The sequence below is a fragment of the Peromyscus maniculatus genome, chromosome 13 (assembly GCF_049852395.1).
Source record: "Peromyscus maniculatus bairdii isolate BWxNUB_F1_BW_parent chromosome 13, HU_Pman_BW_mat_3.1, whole genome shotgun sequence".
In the NCBI taxonomy this organism is placed as follows: domain Eukaryota; kingdom Metazoa; phylum Chordata; class Mammalia; order Rodentia; family Cricetidae; genus Peromyscus; species Peromyscus maniculatus.
In genome coordinates, this window is record NC_134864.1 from 5,797,003 (window position 1) to 5,809,627 (window position 12,625).

General features: G+C 38.1%; 1 protein-coding gene across 6 annotated transcripts in view; it reads right to left on the minus strand.

Annotated features, from left to right (window-relative positions):
* The window catches only part of Usp40 (ubiquitin specific peptidase 40), a 77,060-nt gene that overhangs the window by 39,005 nt on the left and 25,430 nt on the right, over nt 1–12,625 (minus strand). For all 6 annotated transcript variants that reach the window (XR_013043962.1, XR_013043963.1, XR_013043964.1 and 3 more), the window contains 4 exons: nt 11,751–11,846; nt 10,624–10,731; nt 4,704–5,004; nt 1,347–1,428 (listed from right to left, as the gene is read on the minus strand). Coding sequence is in view for 3 of the 6 variants with exons in the window: in XM_006984239.4 (XP_006984301.2) it covers nt 1,347–1,428; nt 4,704–5,004; nt 10,624–10,731; nt 11,751–11,846 (587 nt within the window). In the remaining 3 variants the exon portion in view is untranslated. The remainder of the gene's footprint in view (nt 1–1,346; nt 1,429–4,703; nt 5,005–10,623; nt 10,732–11,750; nt 11,847–12,625) is intronic.

Consider the following 12,625-nt stretch of genomic DNA (forward strand, 5'->3'; position numbering starts at 1 on the left):
GAAAACTGTTTCCATGGAAATTGCACACTGTTAGCCATCTCCAGCCTTGTCACAAACACTGACAGACAGAATGCTGAATGCCCACACACATGTTCAGAGGTGGATTCCCAACTTCCACTAGGCTCCCGAGGCTTTTCCAGAAGATGCCAACAACTGTTAGAAGATTCTTCCCAGCATTTATTTCCAGGCTGAAATCCTGAGTGACAAGCTGTTTCCTGCTTCTCTCTGCCTACACTCAGTTGACTCAAAGCCTGGCACCAAACTCATCCTCCTAGGCAGAATGACCAGTGCTGGGCTGGAATGAGGCTGCCACCAAGACTCAGTACTTTAGATGCATTCTATTCTGATCAAGAGGAACATTAATAAAGCCACACCAAGGACTTTAGTTTTAGCTTTTGCTGTTTTGTTTTTATTTCTTAAGTTGTAACTGCTAACCTAACAGGTTTTTTTCTGCATTTAACATGTTTCAATGTTTTAGCTTTTATTAAGAGTTCCATTGATCTTGGTGTCTCATTTGCTGGATCTGCTATATTCACTCCCAGCTACAAGTCCAAGATAAAATTTCTGAACACAGCTTGCTACATTATCTGCCCCTTCAACACCCAGGAGGATCACAGAAACATCCATTTCCCTCCCCTAATACTCTGCTGACACTCTTGGAAAGCAAATACAGCAGCAGAACAGTCTCCAAAGCCCAAGGTTAGCCATACTCTCAAGTCATGCTTTCAGTTATTTTAAGCCTTTATTTTTATTTTGGGTATTTTGCTTATATGTACACATGTGCGCATATATATATATATATATATATATATACACACACACACATATGCATGGCCATATGTGTGCAGTACCTTCAGAGGCCAGAAGAGAGCATAGATCCCAGAGAACAGGAGTTACAGTTGTGTGCATAGTGTGGGTATTGGAAACAAGATTCCTCTGGAAGAGCAGCCAGTGGTCTTAACCACTGAGTCCTCATCTACCCACCCACCTACCCTAGACTGATATTAAGCCCCTTTGCAATCGATCAACCTCTAGTCTTCAGTCACTATGTGTTAGTTCTTACAACTACTTAAAACTGAGGGAATCATTTGGCCAGGCAGAGCACAATTCTTGTAGCACAACTGCAAGCTTGTGATCATGTCTCTAGACTTCCTAGGCTCTGACCGCTACTTAGCAACAGTTACTGTATGTTATTACTCATACTTACATATGGATAAATAGTATCTTTACTATAACTAGTTGATAGGTATACATATTTTGGTAAACTTTCATACTTAATGCTTATGTCCCAAACTGATGAGTATTTTCCAGAAACACTTTGCAAACACCAAATGTATTCAAACTACCTTCTCATGTGCAGTTGAATGTTGGCTGCATCCATTTCCTTCAGCAAATGACATGGAACCCTGTATCTTGGATTGGCTCGAGCTGTGAACAGAACTGTCCATTAATTTGTTTTGACTGAACAAAATTGGGTTGCTAAAAGGCAGGATGAAAATCTGAGGTCAGATGTGATAATACACACCTGTGATTCCAGCACTGGGAAAGCTGAGACACAAGGAGTTGGAGGCCAACCTGGGATACACTGAAAGACATTCTCTCAAATAAATATGAGGGGCTAGAGAGATGGCTTAGAAGTTAGGTGCACTTGATGCTTTTGCATAGGACTGGGGTTTGGTTCTTATCACTTCAGGCAGCTTCAACTGCCTATAATTCCAGGGGTCTGATGCCCTCAGATACATGCATGCATATGTGCATGCAAGCAGACATACACACCCACAACTGTGCTGGAAGCCAGGGGCACTATCATTGACTAGTTAAATGAAAATAGATTTTTCTCTCAATCTTAGTTTTGCTGGATAAGCACCACCACCAACCAAAAGATGAGAATAACTTGTTTTAAGCTGATCTAGAAGAATCCCATTGTTTCAACTCTCTCTGAGCATTCTGTTGTTGTCATTTAAAGGACACTCGCTAGTTTTGTCCTTATTATAAATATAACAGTTGGTTACTGTAAAAACCCAGAAATTAGGGCTGGAGGTAGCTCAGCAGTTAAGAGCTTCTCTTCCAGGAGACCCAGGTTTGGCTTTCAACACCCACATGGCATCCAACAACTCTCTGTAACTCAAGTTCTAAGGGATCCAATGCTCTCTTCTGGCCTCCAGGGCCCCCAGGCACACACATGGTGCATATACACACAAGGCAAAACACTCACACACTTAAAATACATAAATCTTTTTAATTCCAGAAATCATTTATTTTATTTTATTTATTTTATTTTTTTGATAGAGGATCCCACTATAGCCTGGGCTAGCCTGAAACTATTTAACTTGGGTTGGTCTTGAATTCACTACAATCTTCTTGCCTGAGCCTCCCAGGTGCTGGGTTATATGTATGAATCACCATGACTAGTGTGAAAGTTATTTTCAAAGTATATTAGGGGATGACCTGGAGTCTCACCCCCAAGACATCACCCCCAAGACATCACCCACACATACATTTTATAAAAACTGAAATGTAGTCAGCAAACTGGTAGATTGCTTTTTCACTTCGTATTCCCACAGGCTTAAATATGTGACTAAACAGTTGTGTACTTAGGAAGTAGCCTAATTAGTCTAATATTTTTCTTTATTTTGAAAAAAATTACTTAATGTGCATGAGTTTTTTTGCCTGCATGTATGCCTCTGTACCACCTGCATATCTGGTGCTCTTGGAGGCCAGAAGAGGGTATTAGATTCCCTAGAGTTGCAGACAGTTTTGAGTCATGTGAGTGCTGGGAATCAAAACCCAGATCCTCTGATGAGCAGCCAGTAAGCTTAACCACTGAGCCACCCGTCCAGTCCCTAACCTTTTTCTCTTAGATAGTGTGGTGGTTTGAATTAGAATGGCTCCCACAGACTCAGATTTGAATGCTTGGTCCCCAGGGAACAGCATATTAGGAGGTGTGGACTTGTTAGTGTATATGTGGCTTTGTTGGAAGAAATGTGTCACTGGGGTGGACTCTGAGGTTTCAAAGGCTCAAGCCAGGCCCTGTGTCACTCTCTCTTCCTGCAGCCTGCCTATCCGGATACAGAACTCTCAGTTTACCTCTCCAACATCATGTCTGCCTGAATGACACCATGCTTTCCACCATGATGATAACGGACTAAACTCTGAACTGTAAGCCAGCCCCAATGAAATGTTTTCCTTTATGGGAGCTGCTGTGGTCACGTGTCTTCACAGCAATAATTAAGACAGATGAAGGTGATTTCTAGCTAGTCATGAGTATAAAGATATATAAAAGATTATAAAGATGGCAACAGACACCTTTAAACATTAAGTACTCATCCACTGATCTGACCTCTTCCTCTCTCTTGCTGCACTTTGATCTGCAGCCCACTACGCTGCAGAGTGACTAGGTTGCCCAGGCTGGCTTTGAACTCATTCTATCACCCAGTCAGGCCTTGGACTGTAATCCTCCTGCCTCACTTTCTGAGTAGCTGGGATTACAGGTCTATGCCACTAGGTTGGGATCTCTTTCCTTCTTTCAAAGACAAAAGCTTTCTGGTTAGCAGCTGTCATGTATATTCAAGATCTAGAAAATTAATTTTTCTTTAATTCTCATGCAAATTAATAACTATTTTATTATTTATAAAAAGGATCACTATTTCCATTTTCTAAGAACATTATCTTAACTGCTAATCATATCTGCCAATCTATGAAGCTTTTTCTTTTTCTTTTTTTTTGAAACAGGGTCTCATTAAATAACCCTGGGTGGCTAGAAATTTGCTATGAAATCAGGCTAGCCTTGAACTCACAGAGAGATCTGCCTGCTTCTGCCTCCCAAGTCCAGTGATTGAAGGTGTAAACCACCACCTTCAGCAGCAGTTTTTTTTTTTTTTTAACTTTTAAGAGAACTCTGGCTGGGCGGTGATGGCGCACGCCTTTAATCCCAGCACTCGGGAGGCAGAGGCAGGTGGATCTCTGTGAGTTCAAGGCCAGCCTGGTCTATAAAGTGAGTTCCAGGAAAGGCATAAAACTACACAGAGAAACTCTGTCTCAAAAAACCAAAAAAAAAGAGAGAGAGAGAGAGAACTCTGGCAAGGGATCAAACCATCTTACTGATTTACTCCTGGTAATAGTTTCTATTATAAATATTATTTATTGTGATGAGGTTGGGATGGTTAAACTATAAGGTAGGAGCTCTCTCAGAAGGTTAACAGAGTGCTTCAAGTATATTTCAGCTGCTCAAGAACACATACTCGGAGGAAACGGAAGGGACCAGAGTGTGAAAAGGAAAGTAAGGAAACAGACCACGTTCAACTCAAGAGCAACACGTGGCGGAATGAGAGCCAAGTGCAAACCCGGGCAACTGTTCTCAAGTTTGCCACCACAATAACAACATATGCCATCCAACAACATTCAATTTTGAAAAATGGAACTATGACCAAGAGGAGAAAAATGTAAGACATTTTCTCATAAAATGACAAACTGAAAATTAACATATGATTTCCTGCTTAAAGAAAGAAATGCACAAGTAAGGAAAACTTAAATGACAAGCTGATAGATTTCATTTGGCATACTAGACTTCCCAGTGTTAGTTTTAAAATATGTAAAGACACCCAGGCAAACCCATCTCTTCAAAAGACACAACGTAAGGCAGCACTGGAAGCTTGTCAGCTGGAGTTACTAATAAGAAAAATCAGAACACTTCTCTCTCGTACCTTCGGAGGGCCTCTGCAGCTTGGCTTTCCGATAAAACAGCATGTAGGCACTTTCTTTACCCTGGAACTGCTGTGCGATAGCATTCTCTCTGATTGGCTGGACTTTGGAATCATTGATATCAAACCAGTGGGGGCAGCTGGTGTTATCACTTAACCCTGGGGGTTCTGAAGCAAGTGTATGTAGAATCTGTTCCTGGTTCCTTTGGAGATCAGACGGGGCCTGAGTAAAATGGCTCTTCAGGAGACTAACTGTACTTTCATCTGTGCTGAGCAGAAACATCTGAGGATGGAGCTGTAAGAACTATTCAGAACAAACAAAAACAAAAATTAGGTTTATTAAAAAAGTTTTAATAAAAAGGTTTTTAACTAGATAAGATAGTGTGTTTAGATGTTTTTAACTTTCCCTTTCTTTTTTGCTAGCCTTGGGTGTGTGCAGGGATACTCATCCGGGCATGATGAAATCTGAGCACACTGTCACACGTTAACAGTTCTGCTGAGGGAAAAAGTGACAAGCCACAGTGGGAAAGCACTTCATTTATCACCACTGTGTTTCAACTAGTGCTTCAATGGGGAAGAACAAACGTTTCTCAACTATCCAGAAGCCATCTAACTACAGATTCACATTTGCTGATTCTTGAGATTGAGTCTTGTGTTCTTGGAGTTCTCAGAAAACTCTTGCCCACACCTATATGTTGAAGTGTTTTCAATTAAAAAGCTTCCACAAAACAAAGGAGCAATAACCAAAGTGAAAAAGTCTAAAGGAAAAAAATCTTTGCCAACTACAAATCGGACAGGGGATTAATATTGAGCATGTAAGAAGAATAGCCAAAACAAACAAACAAACAAAACCCCACCAAATCAACCAATCAATAAATGATCTAATGATATGAACAGAAAGTTCTCACTAGAAAAAGCATAAACACCAATAAAAGCTTTAAAAAGTAATCAACATATTAGTCATCAGGGAAATGCAAATGAAAACCACTTCATTTGATCTTAACCCCAGTCAGAATGGTTGTCATCAAGAAAATAAGACAACAAATGCTGGAGGATCCTTGGGAAGAGGTGTAAGTAACCATTTACAGCCACTATGGAAATAAGTATGGATGTTCCTCTAAAAATGACAGCTATGCCAACTCTGAGCATATATTGGAAGGACTCTAGCACACCACAGTCACTTGCCCATCCATGTTCATTCACAATAGCCAAGGGAACCAGAGTAGATGTTTGTCAAGAGATGAACAGAAAATGTGGAACATATATACAATAAATTTTTATATAGCCATAAAGAAAAATGGAGTCATGACATCTGTAGGAAAATGAATATAACTGGAAATCATTACATTAAGCAAAGTAAGTTTTGTCTTAGGAAGACAGATAATATATGCTTCCTCTCATATGTGGAATCTAGGTTTAAATATATATATATATATATACATATATATATATATATCTCCATATATTAATAGGTATGTATTTATATGCATATTTATACATGGTCATGAGCAAGGAGCAAGTGATCTTAAAGGCAGTGGGAAATAGAGATGGTAAAGAATATATGCAATAAGAAATGGAAGTTGGGAATAATAGGAGGAAGAAAGGAAACCATTGTTGCAGGACATTTGTTCACACTGACACTCCTTGACTACCAATAAAGTTTTCCTTGAATCAGAGGGCTGTGGAATATTCCTTTATACTGTGTGAATATATATCGCTATGATTGGTTTAATAAAGAAGCTGACTGGCCAATAACTGAACAGGATAAAATTAGGCAGGAGAGCCAAATGGAGAATGATAGAAAGAAGAAGGGTAGAATCAGAGGAGTTGCCAGCAGAGGCAGAGAGAAGCAAGATGGGCATGCCATATTGAGAAAAGGTCCTGAGCCAAGTGGCAAAGCATAGATAAAAAATATGGGTTAATTTAAATGTAAAAGATAGCTAGTAACAAGCCTGAGCTATTAGCTGATCATTTACAATTAATATTAAGACTCTGAATGGTTATTCAAGAGCGGCTTCTGATATAGAAAAACTCTGCCCACAGAGGGTGAAGTCAGTGAGTCAGTCAATATTAATAAATATTAATTTTAGTCATATTAATATATATGGGTTTGGAGGACCCAGATATAGGGGCACAGGAAGATATAGGAAGGGGCTTAAAATGATTCATGGCTTTTTTGATCTGTGTATTGTGAAAGCTAGGGTCAGCTCATCATTTCTCTACTGTTCTTTGGATCTATCAGGTTTTTTTTTTTTTTTTTTTTAATCCCAATGTGGTGGTATTGTGTTCCCCGAAATATTATTCACCCTAATAAATTTATTTGGGGTCAGAGACAGAACAGCCACAATATTAAACATAAAGGTTAGGCAGTGGTAGCACACGCCTTTAATCCTAGCATTCCAGAGGCAGAAATCCATGTGTTCAAGGATACAGCCAAGCATGGTGACACACCCCTTTAATCCCAGAAAGCGAGCCTTTAATCCCAGGGAGTGGAGGTAGAAAGCAGAAAGGTATATAAGGCTTGAGGACCAGAAACTAGAAGCATTTGGCCTAGTTAAGCATTTGGCTGGTTAAGCATTTAGGTTTTGAGCAGCACAGTTATTTTAAGCAGTAAAATATTTTCTCTGTAGAAAACAGTATAAATTATAATATTTTCCAATAGGCCCTTTTAAGCCAAATGATAGCTGAATTGTACATATAAATATTGATTAGATTCTGGGATACAGAAGAAACCTATCTTCATCTGTTCAGAGAGCTACATTTTACTTAAGTTGTGTAAGTGAGCTTCCTATTCATCTTCCCCTTCACTGTTTGATTTACGGCAGACATTTTTCTATAGGCTAATCCATATTCTAAAAAGATTTTAGCCTCCCCTCCTGAAAGAACAGCCAGCATTTTCTTTCATCAGCTTGATACAGTACAAATTCTTATTCTAGTAGTGAAATGTTTCATTAAAGCTTGCCCTGTGATTGGGTAAAACCAAAACTTATAAGCCACAGTCATCCTAGGGGCTACCTACCTACTACCCTGCTAGGTAGCCTCCCTGAATCTGTGGGTTGCAGTCTGATTGTCCTTTGCTTTACATCTAGTATCCACTTATGAGTGAGTACATAACATGTTTGTCCTTCTGAGTTTGGGTTACCTCACTCAGGATGATATTTTCTGGTTCCATCCATTTGCCTGCAAATTTCATGATGTCATTGTTTTTCTCTGCTGAGTAGTACTCCATTGTATATATGTATCACATTTTCTTAATCCATTCTTCAGTTGATGGGCATCTAGGTTGTTTCCATGTTCTGGCTATTATGAATAATGCTGCTATGAACATAGTTGAGCATGTTTCTTTGTGGTATGATTAAACATTCCTTAAGGGACTATTCCATTGTCACTAATTTCATAATCCTTTGGTTTTATTTTGACTCTTTAAAACTTTTCTTTGGTTTAATTTTGACTCTTTAAAACTTTTCTTGCCCGGTGGTGGTGGCACACGCCTTTAATCCCAGCACTCAGGAGGCAGAGGCAGGTGGATCTCTATGAGTTCGAGGCCAGCCTGGGCTACAGAGTGAGTTCCAGGACAGGCTCCAAAGCTACACAGAAAATCCCTGTCTCGAAAAACAAAACAAAACAAAACAAAACCCCCCAAAAACAACAACTTTTCTTAAGGTATAAATATTATTTTAAAATTTGTAAGATTATTATATATATTTAAACTTTCTGATAAACAAAGGCTGAGTATGTTTCCCACTACAGTCTGGAGTCTTAAGAACTGCTGCAGGGTAGGATACTAAAAATAAACCTGGACAAACAGAAAAAGCACTGAACAACAAGATTGAACATATAAAATAACTTTCCCTCTAATTTCTTTAAAAGTCCCCTAAATATTAAAAGTAAAATTAGTATGTGTAGCAGAACTGACATCACATGCAGTGGTGAGATGTAAGATGGTTACTAGCATCTTACACAGGACAGATTCAGTTGCTCATCGATAATTAGTAATAAAATGTAAAATGTAATCTAGACATCAGTCACTAAAAATTAAACAGACAGGTAAAAAAATTAAAATAAACTAAAATTACTTGCTTAACTACAAAGGAAAGTGAGGAGGAAAAACAAGATAGAAAATAGAAAAATTAGTGATCTAGAAGATTCAAGGACAATCCTATCAATTATTACATTAAATGCAAATGAATAAATAATAAACATAGAAAGATGTTGACAAACTCTCATCTGACAGCAAACAGAATGGAAGTGATGAGAATCAGGAAAAAGTTGTTTTCTTAAAAAGTTTAAAAGCATGTAAACTTCTAGCAAGACCAATGAAAAAGAACTCAATAGTATACATTATCAATACATAAATGGAAAGGAGACATAATTCCAGGCCTTCAACACTTAAAAGGATAACATGGTAATTTTTCAAATAGCATTATGACAACAAATATAACAACCATAAAAAGTTAATTAAAAACCTTATTCCACCCTGCAAAAAGAAACAGACATGCATAAGAATCTTGAGTAGCTATATTCATACCAGACCAATATACCTCACAGGACAGGTATAAGCAGAGATTAAGAAGGACATTTGATGTCAGTTGGCTGTAACAATATTAAATGTCCATATTCTTAGTAATACAGCTTCAAGATATACAAAGAATAGTCATAACTAAAGAAGGAAGGGACAAGCCCATAATTATAACTGGAAGACATAAAAATACCTCTTTTAATAATTTATAGGACAAAAAGAAAAAAATTAGTAAAGGCAGAGAATAAAAACCACTTTTAAGCAATTGATCTCACTGATATTTCTCTTTGGTTGTGAGCCTAGCCTTTAATGGCTGAGCCATCTCTACAGCCCCCTCATTGATATTCATGAAATATGACATCACCAACTGCAGAAAACAATGTCTCAAAAACTGAGTCATGAAACAAGTCTCAATGAGGTCACATCTAATAAGTTCTTAGAGCACAATAGTATTAACCAAAAAAAAAAAAATTGGTTTGTAGATAAAATTAAAAGTTACTAGAAATCTCCAAATATTTGGAAATTAAGCACCACACTTTCACACATGGGAAATTACACAATTTTAAACTGAGTGATAAGGTGAAGTTACAGGTAAGTTAGTGCTTAGCAAGAAGTCTTAACTTTACAAGCATGTATCAGAAGACTTAACTACAGAAAGGTGCTAAATTAAATTTCTTAAAGTAGAAACAATTAAAAGTGAGAACATAAATAATAAAATAGAAAACAGATAACAGAGAACATCAACAGCTATATTTAATTGCATCAAAAGCAAAGGTTGGCTTTTTTGAAAAGCCTTTCCACAACAATCTCAATAACCCCCTATGAACACTGATGAGAAGAAAGAAGCAAGGATATAAATCTTATTCATGAGAAGTGAAAAAGAAACCAAAACTTCAAGTTCTAAAGACACGAAAAAGACAATATGGGACAGTTTGAACCAATTTTATGCCAGGAAATTAGAGCTCACAGACAGAGTCTCTAAAACAACATCATTACAAACAAATTCAAGCAGTGGAAAGTGAGCCTTTCTGATGGCTGAATTACTCACTTAACACTCAGAAGAGCAGGTCAATGCTTTGTTCTCTGTGAAGTTGCTGCATTTCTTGTAACACTAGTTCTTGAGTCTGATTTAAACCCAGGAACCAAATGCCTGGCTTGACTACTCCCTTGAGCTTTAGAGTAACTTCCTAGTGATTAACAGCTTCTTTTCCTGCTTATGTCTTCGTAAATAACCTAAATACAATGTATGTGATCTGTAACCTACCAGCAAATTCTAACCACTAAACAAAAAGACTGATTACTTTTTATCTGTTTTAAAGCTCCTTTTACATAGGAACTAAACTCAAGTTGCTAGGATCATATGGTTCCTGGGATGAGGACTGCCTATGTTGACACCAGCACTACCTTTCGCAATGGTCCATGCTGTTTTCTGTACTTCTTGTTCCAAGATATTCCTGTCTTTTTCAAGAGTTTCTGGCCCAGCTGATCAACAGGAATTTGATTGGTCTCCTCCTTATGAAAGAAATACAGTCAGTTAACATCTCATGAGAAATGACGACACTACAAATTCAGAGGGATCAAAAGGAGTGCACCTGCTTCTCTTCCCTAGAGCACAACTTATAATGAGATCAATCAGACTCTATGTTTTTAAAGTAACCTTAAGTGCCAGTTTAGAAGACCTTCAATTTGAAAACCCATTTGCCAAGGGTCTCAGACAGAAATTCAAAGAGCACCATGCAGAGGGAGTTCTGCAGTTTGCCACACTCCTAACATTATTTATGATTTGGAAGAACAAGCAAGGAAGAAGGAAGATGTTGCTGACACAGGTTTTATATCTTCCTAAGATTAATAGGCTGTACCTTTAGCCCCCAATACTTCAGAATAGGATGTGCTTAGAAATAAGGACTCCAAAGACGCAGGTTAAAACGCTCTTTGGTTTATTTGGAGATAGGGTCTTATGTTGCCCAGGCTAGCTTTGTAACTGAGAATGACTCTGAACTTCTGACCCTCTTACCTCCCAAGTTCTGGGATTATGTGGCACTTCATACACTACTTTATGTGGTACTAAATTTTAAACCTGGGTCTTGTATATGCTAGACAAGCATTTTACCAACTGGGCCACATTCCTGGTACTTGTCTTTTTTGCAAGTGCTTCCAGTATCAGGACAAATAGATTCTGTAGCCCAGGCTGGCCCCAAATTCAAGATGTTTCTTCTGCTTCAGCCTCTCAAAATGAGAGATTAAAGGAAAGAGCCACCATACCTAATGAGTAAGTTCAAATGAATCAGGGTGTCGTGGCACACACCTTTAATCCCAGCACTGAGGAGGGATAGGCAGGCAGATCTCTGTGAGTTCAAGGCCAGCTTGGTCTACAAAGCAGTGAGACCTTGTCTTAAAAAAAAAAAAGTTAAAAGGAAATCATATTTCAATTTAGATATCCTCATATAAATTACATCACATACACAAACACAACACACACATGTATATATAATACTTATTTGCACATAAATATGTACAAAGACCCACTTTACCTGCAATAAGATTGTTTTTAGAATCATCAATGGGTCATCAACCTCTTCTTCATTCTGAAGATCTTTCAAATGCACATCCGTATAATTTATCTCTTCCTAAGAAGGAAAATAGTGTTTCACAGATGCCAGTTTAAAGGAAATATCCAAATAAAAATGTTTAAGCCACTGGAGGATGAAAGGTAAAACTATCAGGCAATTTTACACAATTTACTTAGTCTCTCTGGTTTTATATACAAATTAGGACTATGAGACAAAGAAAGACTCTAGCTTGTGGTTGTGTAAGAATGGCCTCTATCAGCTCATATATTTAAATGCTTAGTCACTAGGGAGTGGACTATGTGAGAAGGACTAGGAGATGTGACCTTGTTGGAATAGGTGTGGCTTTGTTGACTGAAGTATATAACTGGGGGTGGGCTCTGAGGTTTCAGAAAGCTCATACCAGGCCCAGTGTGCCTTTCTCTTTTTGCTCCATGCTCTCTGCCATGATGACGGACTAAACCTCTGAACTATAGCAAGCCTCCAATCAAATGCTTTCTTTTGCCTTATTACAGTGTCTTATCACAGCAACAGAACAGTGACTAAGACATAGTACAATACAGAGTAGGTTCCAACATTTTCCAGCTAAGAAACGTGGTGGCTCATAAAATTTGTGTTCATTATCATTCATTTAAAAATATTTTTTGGTCTTCACTAGTATGTTTACAGTTTCTTATTTTGGTTTAAGGAAATCCTACCCATTTTTGTAGGCTCACCTTAAACATTGACTTCTATTTCCTTATCATTCAAAAAGTTAACAGCCCAGGTTGTGCACTGTGGCACATATCCCTTGCTAGGCAAATTTTGTTGACTTTAAAAAACATACATATAGTTGGGCG